The sequence below is a fragment of the Gorilla gorilla genome, chromosome 22 (assembly GCF_029281585.2).
Source record: "Gorilla gorilla gorilla isolate KB3781 chromosome 22, NHGRI_mGorGor1-v2.1_pri, whole genome shotgun sequence".
Classification (NCBI taxonomy): domain Eukaryota; kingdom Metazoa; phylum Chordata; class Mammalia; order Primates; family Hominidae; genus Gorilla; species Gorilla gorilla.
The window spans coordinates 27561795-27579283 of NC_073246.2; the positions used below are offsets into that span (position 1 = coordinate 27561795).

General features: G+C 40.4%; 1 protein-coding gene across 3 annotated transcripts in view; it reads left to right on the top strand.

Moving 5' to 3' along the window:
* Positions 1-1710: 1710 nt before the first annotated feature.
* The window catches only part of JAM2 (junctional adhesion molecule 2), a 75591-nt gene continuing 59812 nt past the window's right edge, over positions 1711-17489 (top strand). The window contains exon 1 of one of the 3 annotated variants that reach the window (XM_063702780.1): positions 1711-2397. In XM_063702780.1, coding sequence (XP_063558850.1) covers positions 2331-2397 — 67 coding nt within the window. In that variant the 5' untranslated portion in view covers positions 1711-2330. The remainder of the gene's footprint in view (positions 2398-17489) is intronic. The other 2 variants (XM_004062620.5, XM_055373960.2) reach the window with 2 other exon arrangements.

Consider the following 17489-nt stretch of genomic DNA (forward strand, 5'->3'; position numbering starts at 1 on the left):
TCTTATCTCATTGCTTTCAAAAAGCTCATTAGCTGTAGGATGAGGTCTAGACAGTAGCGTGAATGCTCTTCGTACTCTAACCTCCCCTTCAGTTTCTACCACCACCACCACCTACCTCACTGTCCCGATCCCACATACACTTTAGTACTGTAGAACCTTGCTTTTTCTAAATAAACCATAATTTTTCAATCTCCTAGCTCTGGATCCTGCTGTTTCCTCTATGTAGAATGCCTCTCCTTTATGTCCTTCCTTTCAGAATTTGACCCATTTTTCAAGGTTTAATAAAGAAAGCCCTGGCCCCACTCCCAACAAAAGGAACATCCCCTTATGGACCTTGGACAAGCCATTTAGTGTCTCTCAGCCCAGTTTTCTCATCTGCAAAGTGGGAATGATAACATTTCCTTTTTTATGGAGTTGTTGGGGGATTAGATATTGCATTATTCAGACTCCATCACTGAGAAAGCATGCAATAAAAATAGCTGTTATTATTTTCTGTCCTCCTGTAACATTTACCATGTGGTATCAGGCATCTTTCCTGATAAGAGTCTGTCTCCCCTCAAGACTGTGAGCTTGTTAGCAAGAAAGCCTCTATCTTGTTCATGGTTGTCCTTCAGCATCCAGCACATTGTTGCCATTTGACAAATGCCTTGGCTGGGCGGCAAATAAATAACTTAGTCAGTTACTCACATAGGATTGCATAGAATTTTTTTAAGTATGACATTTTTGTGTATATTTTTAGGGAGGAGTAAAAGACATATAGTTGTAGCAAGAATTAGAAAAAAGAAGATGCCAACAACTTTTCTTTTTAAGCATCAAATCCTTCGCATTACTGCCCAGAAAAACTGACATAAGCTGTTGTTAAATCTGTGCCCCTTCTCCTCGGTTGACTGGAGTACAAGTTTTAACATTTTGCCATTTTGACTTTCCTTCCTGGGCCCCCTGGGTCCTCTCCTCCCACCCCCTCCCTGGGTACTAAGTTTTCATCACTGTCACCACGGCAACAGCAAGGATGCCTCATTCCTCACAGTTCCGCACAGCTAAACTCTGGTCGCCTTTGTCCACTGAGCTAGCTGAATTCTTTATAAATACACCACTAAATCAACTATCTTCTGTACAGAACTTCATCCATTATTCAACCTTTAAAAAAACAAAACCAAACAAACAAAAAAACAAAACAAAAAAACTGACGTATACTAATTTCTTCTCCTGGGAATAGCCTTTTTCCAGACCTGCCAATGCTTTTGAATCCACCATACATTTTTGGTCCCTAGGAACAAATATAAAAATTGCCAGTGTACGTGCGTCCAATATAAGTGTGGTGCAATTTTAAAGCACGCAACAGAGCATTCATAATGGGTTTCCCTTTTAAAAGCACAGTAGACCAAAAATAAACCTGACAAAGGGCAGCTGTAGAGTTTTAACACGTGGAAAACTCCACAAGCAGCAGTTATGTAACTTGAAAGAAACATGATAAATATTTCACACCATTAGATGAACTTCCAACTCTGACACTGAAAAAAAAGCAAAGAACAAGAACGCGAGACAAATGCACCTCAAATCTCCAAGGAGCAAAAAGCTTAAACTGAGAAGGGACCAAGGCTGTACTAAAATCTGAGACCTGACTTCCAGCACGAGTCTTGATTGCTTTTTTTTTTCTCGAGTTTGAGGCGGAGCCCGCGAACCCCATCTCCTCAGAGCGCCACCCCCTCAGCTTCGCCCTTTGGGCAGAAATTTTCCAAATATCTCCACCCCTAGGCTGAAAAGCCAGAAAGAAGTTTTGAGCCAACGAGGGGAAGAAAGGAGTTGGGGCAAAACAGGAGGCGTTTCCCTACCCGCATACATCCCCGTCCCCGAGACACCCAATCCCCCCACCCCCAGCCTGCCCGCGCCTCCCGCCCCCAGCTCCTCGCCCTGGGGACAGCTGGCAGCCCCGCGCGGACCAGACACAAAGCCGATCAATCCCGGAGGCGTGGGGGCGGAGGGACGACCCGCCGGGGCTTTCCCGGGCGCTGCTCTCCTCCTGCTGCCCCCTCGCTAGGACCCGGCGGACGCCTCGCCTGGCTTTCACGCCCTCTAGCCCCCACCCCCACACCCCCAAAAAAGAACAGACCCCCATCCCTGGGCTGGAGGACCCGCCTCTTGGCAGCCAGCTGAGAAGGCGCCCCGGGGAGGGGGAAACTGACATCCCATCTAGAGCCGTCCCTCCTCTTCCTCCCCTCCCGAGTCTCTGCTCCTTTCCCGCCCCAGAAGTTCAAGGGCCCCCGGCCTCCTGCGCTCCTGCCGCCGGGACCCTCGACCTCCTCAGAGCAGCCGGCTACCGCCCCGGGAAGATGGCGAGGAGGAGCCGCCACCGCCTCCTCCTGCTGCTGCTGTGCTACCTGGTGGTCGCCCTGGGCTGTAAGTTGCTCGGGTTCCTCTACCCTTCCTGCCTGGACCAGGCTGCCCCCACCCTCCAGCCCCCCACGGGGCGCTGGCGGACAGTGTCTGGGCGGCTCTGGGCCGAGGTCGCCGCGGGGCGTCTGACCTTGCGCCCAGGCGAGCGGGAAACCCAGGGTGCCCGCGGGCGGACGCTGGGAGCAAGGGAGCGCGAGGTCGTGGGTTTCTTGTGAATTGCGTCTGATTTTGTCAGTTCTAGATACAGAAAACTAAGGGTTCCCACTAGCAGGTTCTCATCTGTTTGCAAAGTTGGGGTAAGTTTTCAGACAGAGGGACGTGATTCGAATGCAAAACTCACTACCCACTGTTAAGATGCTAAGACCCCAAGAAAGATGGCATCACTGGGAGGCGGGCGCCGGCCACACTTTGAGTCCCCGGGGAGGGGGCAGCGTCCGCGTGGTCTGGGCTCTGTAGCGTCCCAGCTGAGCCGGCGATATGCAGCGCACTTGTGGGGCGGAGGTGGAGGGAATTCGTGGCTGCTGAGCCAGAATTACTTTTATCCTCTCCACCTGCACATCTACATTCACTTAGAGAAGTCTGGTCTGGGGACTCTAGCCAGCTGCTGTGTCCTCAGGGGACATCCAACGGGACGATTGTTAGAAAGATTCAGAAGCCACATGATCCAGTAGCTGGGGAGACGTCCCAAAGCCAATTTCACTGGATGATTTTAAACAGGATTTTCACGGATTCTGGACTCATGAGATTTGAAATCCTGGGAACGTTGCCGTTATTTTGTTTTCTTCGCGTTAACTTTTTAGGAAAATGGAGGAAATTACAATAGACTAAGCAATGCAGTTCTACTTTTGCTTTTTCTTTTTTCTCTCACCTTTTTTGTTTTGCTTTTTTCCCTTCCTTCCTTCCTCCCTTCCTTTTTCTTTCTTCTTTCTTTCTCTCTCTCTCTCTTTCTATCTCTCTTTCTGTCTCTCTTTCTTTCTTTTGTAAAATGAGTTATTGTTGCTATTCACGTTCTGGTAAAGTAACACTTATAATACTTAACCTGCGGGACGAGTGTCTAATACCACAATACAATGATATTTTCTCACGCCCTCGCTGCCCAAGTGATCATCGCACAGCTCAAGTGATGTGAGCCACGTCCCTTTGTGGAGGAGGAAGGTGCACATTGTCTCAGGGAAGGGACGTGTACTGACCAATATTATATAAAGTCAAACCAGAAAGCCAAAGTTTCACAATGAAACCCTTGTGCAATTCTGAAATATCAATTGGTATCATATGGAACACACAGAAGAAAAAAATGCACTCATGCTAAAAGGCAACAGAGAGGTAGGCTGGAGAAATTGTAACAGAACAACTGAGAAAGTTATGTATTCTGCTGAAATTCTAAATTTCAAATAGAAAAGAGTGTGCCTTTTAGTGTAGAATTGTCACTAATTAAAAACAGAAAATCGTTCTGCTGTGCTATTCCTATTGAATCACCAACATAGAAACAATACACCCCAAGTCTGAAATTGTAGTGGAGAAACAACCAAGAGGCAAACAAAAGCATAAATGAATGGGGCTGAGTGACCTCTTCAAGCTTTAGGTAAATATAACACATTGTCTCTGATAAACTTGATTCCTATAGGGGATGTATTTGGAAGTGTTGTGGGGACTTTTCTATATTGTTCCTGGGATACTAAAAGATCTGGCATTGCAAGAGTGTTTTCTTTGTATGTGGGTGTTTTTTTTTATGTTTAAAACAATTTTAGAACAGTTTGGATTTAAATAAAAATTCCAAAGCTAGTATAGAGAGTTCTTATATACTCCACACCCAGTTTCCCATATTGTTAATATCTTACATTAGTATGGTACACTTTATTCAAATTTCCTTCATTCTTACCTAACGCCTTTTCTATTCCAGGATGCCATCCAGGCTACCATATTACATTTAGTTGTCCTGATTCCTTAGGTTCTTCTTGGTTGTAACAGTTTCTTAGGCTTCCCTTGCTTTCTCTTACTATAGTGGGTTTGAGGAGTTCTGGTCAAGTATCTGGTAGAATGACTGCGAATTGCTGTTTCTCTGATATTTTTCTCATAACTAGACTGGGGTTATAGGTTTTTTGGAGGAAGATCAGAAAGTGGTAAGGGGCCTAGGTAAAGTGACATTTTCATCACATTATCTCCAGGGAACATACTGTACACATGACTTATTGCTGTTGATGTGAACCTAGATCACCTGTAATCATACTCCTAATGTAGTGCATACCAGTTTTCTCCACAGATTACCTACCCTTTTTTCTTCATTTCCATACTAGATTTTTTTGGAAGGAAGTCACTACATGCAACCCACACTTCTTCAGGAAGGAGAGTTATGCTCCATCTCCTTGAAGGCGGAGTATCTTCATAAATTATTTGGAGCTCTTCTGCATGGGAGATGTGTCTCTCCCTTCCCTTCATTTATTTATTTAATCATTTATTTTTCTATTAGTATGGGCTCATAAATATTTGTTTTATACTTTGGGTTATAATCCAATACTATTTTATTTATTAAAGACAGTGGATTTCTTATGCTGTTATTACATATTCATCTTTTTAATATTCTTCCCAGATGTAACTGTGCCATTCTTTTGGCTACTCCTATCATTTACAATATCATGCTTACTCCCTTCTTTCCTTTTTTTCCTGCTGTTTATCAACATCCTTTATATCTTTCTTAGTAGTCTGCAGGATTGCTTTTTTGTTGTTGTTCTTGTTATTTAAACAATGATGTCAGTATCCCTGTTGATATATGGACATTTTTGTGTGTGTTTAGTTGAATTACATTTTTCTTTCCCACTCCATTAGGAAAGGAATTTCTTGATGTTTGCTCACCACTATATGACCAGTGCTGAGCAAACTTCCTGGTTAATAGTAGGTATAAATATATGCCTGTTGATTCTATGGTGCCTTAGTCCATTCAGGCTGCTGTAACAAAATACCATAAACTGAGTAGCTTAAAAACAATGTTTATTTCTCACAGCTCTGGAGGCTGAGAAGTTCACAATCAAGATACCAGCAAATTCAGTGTCAGGCAAGGGCCCACTACCTGGTTCATAGATGGAGCCTTCTCAGGGTGACCTCCCATGGCGGAAGAGGCAAGGCAGCTCTGAGGTCTCTTTGTAAGCGCACTGTTGTCATGACCAGATCAAGGTCCAAAGCCTTCAACTCCTAATACCATCACATTGGTGATTAGATTTCAACATATGAGTGTGGGGGGACATAAACCACAGCAGATGGAATGGGGATGAGGTAGGGTAGGTAAAAGAAGTGTATGGATTGAACTGATTGCAATATAAATAATGAAGCTCTAACTTCATGTTAAGTAGGTGGAGTGTTAGATTTCTCTGAGGCATCATTTAAGCTGATATGTCAAAAAATAATAGGAATGAGTATTCCGTGTTTGGTGGGGTGTTGTCATGCCTTTTGGGGTCTCTCAGAGCCAAGGAGCTGATCGCGAATCAGTTCCTGGTTCCACCTAGCCAGTAGCAGCTGGTCCTCAGATCTGGACTGGAACCTGATCCAGGCGCTTAGCCTGAGTCTAATCTCTCATCAACTGATAAAGATTGTGGTAGGGGAGAGAGGTCTGAATCTTTTGTAAAATCACAAGGTTCTGCCTTTTTGCCAGAACTGACCCAAAGCAGCACTCCAGGGAACCGGTACTAGGAAAATTCTGCCCTCTCTATCTATTGTTAAGAAGCAACTATCATAATCAATTTGCTGGAGAGAAGTGGTTCCATGCTGGCATAGTCTCAATTATCTGATGAACAGAAACGTTAAACTGGGCTTGTAGGTGGATTTAACAACCATTTCAAGACTATGAAAGAAATTATATTAGAAAGAATGAAGTCAAAAACAAAAACTTCAGCCTGAGCACAGTGAGTTCCCTATGACTGAAAACACTCATTTATCCTCCCACATGAGCAGTTTAATGAGAGGAGCCCACAGGAGCTTACGGATGTTCACCACCCATGATTTCCATTGCATTGGTTTCCTCCTGTGGGCCTTCTTCATAGAGAAGATATATTGGAATATAGAGGTAAGAGCTGCTAGCTTTATTGAAGTCAGACCACCAGGAAGCTATAAAGGCCATTCTTAAAATAATATTTTTTCATCCCATAGCAATATAGTAGTAACACTGCTGAGTCAATACTCCAGTATACCCCTCTTGCTAGATTGATGTTTTGAGGAAGATGATGGTGAAGATGGAAAAGGGGAATCAGAACCTGGGTCAGGTGCTTCCTTTGGCAAAAGCAACAAAATAAAACTTAAAACCAGGGATTGTTTTCTTGGACGGTGTTACTGTTAACAAGGCTAGAACTCAGAAAAAATAACCCAACTGTATTACTTTTCTATTTCTGTGAAACACATGACCAAAAACAAAACAATACAAATTGATTGTCTTAAACTTCTAGAGGTCAGAAGTCTGAAACAGGTCTCACTGGGCTAAAATCAAGGTATCAGCATGAAGCATTCCTTCTGGAGGTTCTAGGGCAGAATCTGTTTGCATGGCTTTTCCAGCTTCTGGAGGCGCCCCACTCATGGCCCTGTCCTGCCAGGCTGCCACCTGTCCCCACTCACGGCCCTGCGACACCAGGCTGCCACCTCTCTAGTTCTCTCTCTTCTGCTTCCTTCTTCCACTCATCAGGACCCTTGTCATTACCTTGGGCTTACCTGAGTAACTCTGGATAATTTATCCATTTCAAAGTCAGCTGGTTAGCAACTTTCATCCATCTACAACTGCAATTCCTATTTACCATGTAAAGTAAGATATTTATAGGTTCTGGGGAGTAGGATGTGGACATCTTTGTGGGGCTATTATTCTGTTTCTCACAGCAGCCAAAATGAGGTTATGCACAGCGACAGTGTTTTCAGTGCTGTAGCCAAGAATATTCTAGATTCCATGAAGCCACCATAACTTTTACCTTTAAAGTATAACTCATAGTGATATAAAGCTGGTTGGTTTTTTGGTTTTGTTTGTTTGTTTTATTTGAGATGGAATCTTGCTCTGTCACCCAAGCTGGAACGCAGTGGCGCAATCTCGGCTCACCACAATCTCCACCTCCTGGTTTCAAGCAATTCTCCTGCCTCAGCCTCCTGAGTAGCTGGGATTATAGGCTCCCACCACCACGCCCACCTAACTTTTGTATTTTTAGTAGAGACTGGGTTTCGTCATGTTGGCCAGGCTGGTCTTGATCTCCTGACCTCAGATGATCTGCCTGCCTTGGCCTCCCAAAGTGCTGGGATTACAGGCGTGAGCCACCGCACCTGGCCTAAAGCTATATTTTTTATTAGTTGTATTTCAAATTGCATAGTATGGTGGTAAAGAACATGCACTCCAATGCAGCACTCTGTGCTCTCACCAGCTGTGTGATCTTATACAGGTTAACACCTGTATATATGTCAGTTTACTCATCAGTGTTGGTGATAATCCCAATAAGAGTGCTTACCTCATAGAGGTTTAGGGAGAATTACATGTATAACACACTTAATAAACTGAAGAAGCCATTGAAGCCTTTTGACATTGAATATCAGTTTGATTTGCATTTTAAAGAGAATGCATTGGATGGAGTATGGTGAATGGAAGGATTGGGGTGGGGGGAGTCAAACTGGGGAGACCAGTTAGAAGTTATTGGAGTAGTCCAGGCAATTGCTTGTGTAAGTACTTATTTTATATAGTTTATTGATAAATATACTCACATAATTACACATACACATATAACCACTGACAATTGCTTCTTACAGTTGTCACCTAATGATGCGATGTGTTCTGAGAAATGTGTCGTTAGGTGATTTTGTTATTGTGTGATCATAGAGTGTACTTACAGAAACCTAGATGGTAGAGCCTGCTGCACACCAAGGCTATATGGTGTAGCCTATTGCTCCTAGGCTACAAACCTATACAGCATGTTACTGTACTGGATACTGTAGGCAACGGTAAACAGTTGTAAGTATTTGTGTACCTAAACATATCTAAACATGGAAAAGGTACAGTAAAAACAGCACAAAAGATAAATGGTACACCTGTGTAGAAACATATCATGAATGGAGCTTGCAGGACCGGAAGTTGCTCTGAGTGAGTCAGTGAGTGAGTGGTGAGTGAATGTGAAGGCCTGGGACATTACTGTATACTACTGTAGACTTTATCAACACTGTACACTTAGGCTACACTAAATTTATAAAACAATAAAGTTCTTGTCTTACAGCAGTACAGGCGTTATAGCATCACTAGATGATAAGAATTTTTCAGCTCCATTATAATCTGTGGGACCACTGATATGGTTCATTGTTGACCAAAATGTCATTATGCAGTGCATGACTGCATTTGAAATGTAGTTAATTAAATCTGATCAGGAATTTAAGAAAAATGGCTCTTTGGTTTTTAAGGAAAATTTTTTTTAATCATGTATGCTGTGTTTTCAACTTTCTGTTCAGTTCCCAACCTATAGACATGAAACAGTAGCTCTTTTGGTGACTATGTATACCTTCTTTCAATGTTATTCTCTCTCCCACACGTAAGTTTATTTTCAGTATTTGTTTCCAGTGTTTCCAGAGTTTCCCTGAGTTGTCACCCTTAGAATAGTCATTTTACTTGATTTGATGTTCAGAAGAGTGGCCTTCTAAGTTCCAAAGTGTGTGAGTGTATGCATGCATCGGGTGTGGGGGGAAAGAGAGAGAGAGAGAGAGAAGGAGAGAGAGAAAGAGAGAGAGAGAGAGAGGATGGATGGATGTGTGCTCAGATAAATGCCTGCTGACAGCAACACAAAACCCTACTCTATGAATCTTCAGGCCAGTGAATGGGTAGGAAATGCTCTCCAGTTTGAATTGTTCCTACATTTTATGAGCAGAGAAGCAAATCCTGTGAAAGTATTTCAAGAGCTGCCCTCTTAGCTGTCCATTGTCTTGGCTCAGAAAGTCCTAAGGAAGAATCCTTGTAAACTTAACAGACAGGAATTTTGGTTTTTACTGGAGAGCTCTGCTTTTCTTTATCGCATGTCATCAGCATCAAATTTTTATTTGTTTTGTTGGGTTTTCTGTTTTGTTGTAGTTGTCGAAATTTTCTACTGGGATAATTTAGGACGGGCTTGTCTTTATATTTGTAAGGAGTAAAAATGCATAACCTGGTCTGTCTTCTTTATGCTAGGTTTGTCCAATTTACTTGCTTTCATTTTGTCAATGCAGTCACCTGCTGTTTTTATTCTTCGCTTTCTTCACATTGTGAAACTTGCTAAATACATACTATGGACAAAACCAAAGATAAAACTGAATGAATTGTTAAACACATTTTCTTATATGTCTAACTAAAAATAATATATGCTTAGGGTAAATTCAAACAGAGCAGCAAGTTTACAAAACAAGAAATAAGTCTCCTTTCCAGCCTTCCTGACTCCTTTGCTTCTCAGATAGACCATCCTTAAGTTTCCTGCAAATGGTTTCAGGAAATTAGAAAAGAAATAGTTCCAGTATATATAAGCATACTCTTATAATTTCTTTAGAAATAAAGATCACAATTTATTATGCTTACTGCTATATACCTTCCAGAAAATCAAATCATATTATATATAGTGTTGTGCACCTTGCTCCAAAAAGTTATTTGTGTTAGTAATTAAGGTACAACCTAAAGCTCAGTCTACAAGCAGGACAGAAGATAACATCTTATAGAGGCCTTTAAAATAGTTGAACCAAAATGCAGTGGGAGCTATTTTCTAACTAGAACCACCAAAAATAATGGAACAAAGTGATTAGTAAAACAAAGGGAAATAAACTTCCGAACCAGTAACCAAATATGGAAAGGGAAAAATTCCAAGCAAGATCCAGTTAAAAAGTCCAAAGGAGAACGTGTGTGCACCCAGAGAGGACAGAGACACTAGCACCAGCTAAGATTCACAGACAAGTGCAAAGGGGTGCTATTTTTAAAGGAGACCAAAGAGGAAATAATGACCACAAATAAAAAGGGAACATGTCAAACTTCTGGGCAAGTGCTAAATTTGAAAAGAGAGAATGGTGTTTATGTTTTTTTAAAAATGCACTAGAGGGCTGGGCGCCGTGACTCACGCCTGTAATCCCAGCACTTTGGGAGGCCGAGGTGGGTGGATCACCTGAGGTCAGGAGTTTGAAACCAGCCTAGCCAACATGGTGAAACCCTGTATCTACTAAAAGTACAAAAAGTAGCTGGGCATGGTGGCGTGCACCTGTAGTCCCAGCTACTCAGGAGGCCGAGGCATGAGAATCACTTGAACGTGGGAGGCGGAGGTTGCAATGAGCCGAGATTGTGCCATTGCACTCCAGCCTGGGCAACACAGCAAGATTCTGTCTCAAAAAAAAAAATTCACTAGATGCATTTTCAAATAGGAATGGATTTTGATCAGAAGCAGAACTGACACAATGGAATAAGCAATAACTCAAGTATGCATTTGTCCAATAACTGAAACATGCAGCCATCTATGTCATAAAACATTAAAATTGTACCTAAGCATATTGGAGACATGAGATTATTGTACTGTCCATATAGTGCTTTTGGATCCAGAACAAGTCAGATTCTTTTGTGCCGTGTGTTTGTGTGTGTGTGTGTGTGTGTGTGTGTGTGTAAACGAGTGAACATCTATGCCATTTTATCTAGATACAGTACTTCTTCCCAACCTCCATTCATCTCTGTTGTTGTTGCTATTGTTCCTCACGTGGCCAAATGCAATTTCTCCCTGAAGGTCTAACTCCAAAATTCCTTGTGCCTTCTCTTAATTCTTTCCAACTCATCAATTCCTCAAAGCTGATGTCTACTGTATATTATACTCTGGTGCTTTTGGTATATTCTTTATTCTCTTATGGCACTTACTGAGCTATACTGTTATAATTTTTCCATGTATATCTCTCTGTATTGTGAGCTTGTTGGAGGCAGAGACAACACATCTTTAGGTCATTCGTACCTAGAGTACTGCCTGGCACATTTAATACTTGATTAAGTAGAATTACATAAGCTGGAATTTAATGTTTATTTGTTTTGTAGCTTCATAAAGTTATATAACTTTTTAGTAATAAAAACCTCAAGACATATGTAAAATTAATAGTCTCAAATGAATGCATAATATTACTGCTCCTAAAACTCCCTCCTCCTCTTTTTAACAGTGGCCTCCCTAAGATATAAGGAAATATAAAGACTGGTCTGCTTTATAGGATTTTAATAAATTTTCCAGATTTCCTGATGCCTCCTTATATCCTAAAAGCACATAAGTTCCTCTTGAGTTAGTAAGCATTGATTAAAAACTCAGATGAGTCAAACAATACACACCTCAAAAGTTGCTTAATCTAGACTAGAACAAAGCACGTGTATTAGTGTGTTCTCATGCTGCTATAAAGGACTGCCCGAGACTGGGTAATTTATAAAGGAAAGAGGTTTAATTGACTCACAGTTCCACATGGCTGGGGAGGCCTCAGGAAACTTAACAATCATGGCAGAAGGGGAAGCAAACACATCCTTCTTCACATGATGGCCAGAAGCAGAAGTGCTGAGCAACAGGGGGGAAAGCCCTTTATAAAATCATCAGATCTCATAAGAGCTCATTCCTATCATGAGAAAAGCATGGAGGTAACCACCTCCATGATTCGATTACCTCCCACCAGGTCTCTCCCACAACATGTGGGGATTATGGGAACTACAATTCAAGATGAGATTTGGGTGGGGACACAACCAAACCATATCAGCATGTTAGTTGTAAAAGTTCTACTCTCTGGAGCAGGGGATCTCCAGACTTTCCCCTCATGGCCTAATCTCTTTGTTACTCAATTGATATAATAGCGATCTATATCCCATAATGAGCAAAAGTTTATTAAGAGAGATGAGACAATAGAGACTGTTTTAGTCTATTTCTGTTGCTGTAACAGAACACCTGAGACTGGGTAATTTATAAACAAAAGAGGTTTAGTTGGCTCACAGTTCTGGAGCCTGGGAAGTTCAACATTGGGCAGCTACCTCTGGCAAGGCCCTCATGCTACATTAAAGCATAGTGAATGGCATCACATGTGGAAACATCTGCAGGAGCAGCAAGCAAGTATGTGCAAAAGAGACAAAACACAAGGGATGGCCTCATTTTTTAACAACCTGCTCTTGCAGTTACTAATCTAGTCCCATGAGAACAAGGACTCATTCACTTCTGTGAGAATTAACCCAGTCCTGTGAGAACGGGACTAATATCTTCGTGAGGGTGGCGGAGTCTTCATGACCCAAACACCTCTTAAAGGTCCTACCACCTCTCAACACCATTATACTGGGAACTCAATTTCCTATACATGAATTCTGAGGAGCACATTTAAACCATTGTAGAGCCTGATAAAGTGATCTTCATTTCTAAATCAAAGATGATTTTCCTAGGTGTTCTTGTCCAGTATTTATATAGGTTGGTGCAAAAGTAACTGCAGTTTTAGCCGTTACTTTTAATGATTTTGTGGGATCTTGACACTTGCTCATTAGCACTTAAAAAATTACCCCTGGATCCAGGTGAGTCATTGTCTCTGCCAAGAATCTCATTCAGCATTAGGCAAATGCCAAAATCAGATACATGTAAGAATCTCAGCTCCATTGTGCTACTGCCACCCAGGACAGCTATCTGAAGATGCTGGCATGTTCAAAAAACACTGAATCAGTGATCTTCAAGCTTTTTTATATTACATATCCTACTTCATTTTTTAAAAGAGGATATGTCCTGACATGTTTTTTAATAAATTGTAATATGTATTTCTGTATCAACATATTAATCATAAAACATATAATACATAGAATAAATATCGAATGAATGAGACAATGGAGAATTAATAATACACTAACAGGGCAGAAATGAAGTGGTTATAGCCCTATATTATAGTGTTCTATAAAGCCTCTATAAGTAAAATAATGTGAGATTCGTACATGAATAGACAGACAAGCCAATGGAAGAGTATATAAAGTACAGAAATTATGCCAACTTCATTTAGAAATCACATGTATGTGTGTATGTGTGTGTAAAATGGTAGCATTTGAAACCATGGAGAATGCTTAATCAATATTGTTACAACTGGGAACCATTTGAGGGAAAAATGGATCAGAACCTGATATTCTCCATAAGAATTAATTTCAAATGGATCAGAGATCTAAATGTAAATAGGTAAATAAATAAATAAAACCAGACCTCCCCCCGCCAAAAAAAAAAAAAAAAAAAAAACAAAGTATGGATCTGTTTTTCTGTAAACTGGACTATATATCAAATGAGTGTCTGCATGGAAAAAATAAAACACCCTAAACAAATCCAAAGATAAATGACTAATTGGGAAAGGATATTTGTAAGTTACATCTCTGACAGAGTATTATCACTGATATAAAAGGAACCCCTAAAAATTAAAAAACAAATATCAAAATTTTATAAATGGCACACAAAAAACCCAGAGTTCCCAGAAGAAAAATTTAAATGGTTCTTCAAATATGAAGCTTTTCTCAGTATAACTTAAAATGCAAATTAGTTTGTCCCAAAGATAGCACTTCTTCCCTTAGCAAAATCACATAAACTCATCCACATACTCTGTTATTGAAGTTGTATGGAAATAGGCATTCTACATACAGCTGATGGAGTTGTGAGATGATGCAACTGCTATGGAGCAGCAATATGTAGAAAAATTCTACATCTACCCTTTGACCCATCATATTCAGCAATATGTAGAAAAATTCTATATTTGCCCTTTGACTCATCAACCCCATTACTGGGAACCTATTTTAAAGCTGTAGTTGCAAAAACAGGACATGCTTTATGCATGGTGTTATTTCTTTTTTATGCATTGTATTATTTATTTCACAACTATTATAAAAATGATTGAAAACAAATGCCCATTTATAGGGGATTGGCTAAATAAATAACACAATGGTAGGCACTGTAGCGATATAAAGGAATGATGGTGATCTCTCTGTACTGTCATCTCCAAAATATAGTAAGTGAAAAAAGTAAGATGCAGAACAATCTAGTGCAACATGCTACATTTTGTGTATGACAGAAACACTGGCAGGTTAAACTGTTAACTAATGAAACTATTAACAATAGGTAGAACAGGAATGGAACAGACTTCTTTTACTATATATAGCTTATTACATAGATTTCATTTTGAAATTTTAAATGTTTTATTTCAAAAGATAAAATTCACTAAAATAGCCTTCCCTAAAAATGGAAAACAAATGGAAATAAATGAACTTACTGAGCTGGGCATGGTGGTTTACACTTGTAATCCCCATACTTTGGGAGGCCCAAGCAGGAAGATTGCTTAAGACCAGGAGTTCAAGACCAGCCTAGGCCATATAGGAAGGCCATACCTCTACAAAAAAGAAAAATAAATAAAAATTAGCTGGGCATGGTGGCATGCCTGTAGTCTCAGCTACTCACGAGGCTGCGGTGGGAGGTTTGCTTAGTCCTGGGAGATCGAGGCTGTGGTGAGCTGTGATTGTGCTACTGCACTCTAGCGTGGGTGACAGAGAAAGATGCTGTCTCTAAAAGAAAAAAAAAGAAATAAGGAAATGAACCTACTGTATATCAAATTAGTGATATAACCACATAAAGGAAATAATTATTTCAATCTGAACCTAAAAACATAATATTCCACCAAACAGTAGAATATATCTTAAGGACAAAAATAGCTACAAATATGTTTTAAACTTTAGTACTTTAAAATAATGATTTTGTTATTTTGACACTACGTTATATTATAGGGAATACAAATCAGTAATTATACTAATGTAAATAGAAATTAAGATTTTTAGTGTAGGAAAAAAGAGATAGATGTATAAAGTTTTTAAAAATTAAGTACAGGTCCTATAATGTTCTATCTGATTTGGAAATGTTCTATTTGAATTGAGTTTGAACTCGTGATGTTTTCCTCTTTTCAAAGCTGCTTTTCCTATCTGTCTACTAAAAAGGCCCAGAAGACATCACAGCCTGTATCAATCAGCTTTGAAGAAGTAACAGATAACCTTAAAAACCTCAGTAGTTTGCCACCATATGCATTATATATTTGGCTTGTATTCCATTTTGGTGGCTCCAGATCAGCTGCTGAGTCTTTTCTCTACAATCTTCTTTTTCCAGGACTCAAGCTGAAGGAATTGACCCTGTTTGGAACAGACTGTCCTTGTGGCCTAGGGAAAAGCAAAGGACAAAGCTTAGCTCTGTCCTTAAAGGCTCTAAAAGCTTCTACTTAACATGATATGTGCCCATTGGTCAAAGCACATCACGTGGCCAAACGTGGAACTGGGATGGAGAATTGTGTTCTGCCTGCTGGGAGGCCCTAGAAATCATACAATAATAAATGAGAAGGGAGTTAGGAGTTGAGGATAATAATATAAACTATTCTACAACCCCTTGAAAATGAGCATACTTAGCATATAGACTATAATCCCTAAATACCATTCCACACTAACAATGACTAGGAAACTTTGGAGGGACACCTGACTCCAGTTTTAAGGTTAGGCAATTTAAGATGAGCCTGGGATGGTTTGTTGCCCTTGTGTATTAGTCTGTTTTCACACTGCTATAAGGAACTGCCAGGAACTGGGTAATTTATGAAGGAAAGAGGTTTAATTGACTCACAGTTCAGTGTGGCTGGGGAGGCCTCAGGAAACTTAAAATCATGGTGGAAGGCAAAGGGGAAGCAAGGCACCTTCTTCACAAAGTGGTGGCAAGAAGGACAATGCCAAGTGAAGGGGGAAGAGCTCTTTATAAAACCATCAGATCTTGTGAGAACTCACTATCATGAGAACAGCATGAGAGAAACTGCCACCATGATTGTTACCTCTATCTCGTCTCTCCCTTTACACGTGGGGATGATGGGGATTATGGGGATTACAATTCAAGATGAGATTTGGGTAGGGACACAAAGCCTAACCATATCACTTAGAAAGCAAGGTAGCTATCAAAGACTAATGAGATTGTGCCCAAAGGACAAAGGAATTAACCTAAAAAGTCTTTCTTTAGCCAAACTGGAGGCAAGATGAGAGTCAAAAGAGAAAACATATACTGAATGCAATTGATTTAAATATGTTGAATTTATTTTAAAATGCATTAATTATAAAGATACAAAAAAGAAAATCAATAAAATGTTTAAAAGTCATCACTCTTTGGTCACCATTAGAATTAACTAGGTCAGTTACTCCTTACCCTGATATTTGGCAATCAAAGTAAATAATTATCTTTATTCTGCTTTCTTTTAGGCATGTATGTGTAACCACATAGACTTAACTTAGAAGGAAAAGTTCTTCTTTATAGAATTCAAGCTAATGAATGTCAAAGAAAATAGATAATGAAAAAATAATAGAATCTAATCATCATTTGCAGCATGTAATTGACTTAGGGTATGATTATTAATGGGTAAAATCATTAGACAAAATGTTGATTGGAGCTTTACAATGGAAGGATCAGTCTGTTATCACCTGAAACACTGATTAATCTTAGCATCATTGAAAGTAGGACAACCAGGGCAGGTGCTGTGGCTCACACCTGTAATCCCAGCACTTTGGGAGGCTGAGATGGGTGGATTACTTGAGGTCAGGAGTTGAGACCAGCCTGGCCAACATGGTGAAACCCCCTCTCTACTAAAAATACAAAAATTCGCCAGGTGTGGTGGCTCGTGCCTGTAATCTCAACTACTTGGGAGGCTGAGACACAAGAATCGCTTGAACCTGGGAGGCAGAGGTTGCAGTGAGCCAAGACTGTACCGCTGCACTCTAGCCTGGGCAACAGAGTGAGACTTTCTCTCAAAAAAAAAAAAAAAAATTGGAAGCACATAGCACTCCCTGTGTAATATTCTTGCCCATCCTTCCAAAAAAAGAAAATGACCTTCACTTGAATGAAGCCTCTCAGCAAGCGAACTTTCATTACAGAAGGATAGATGCACAAATTAAATGACACCACAAGGTAGCACGTGCATGAACTCAGAAAGTGGGTTTTTCTGCAGAATAACTGACCAGGTTTCTGCAGCAAGTCAATGGCATGAAACGTAAAAACAAAGGGGGAGAGAGGAAAGAGCAGGTCGGTGCTAGATGAAACACATGCATCTAAAGGCCTAAGAAGCAAATGTGA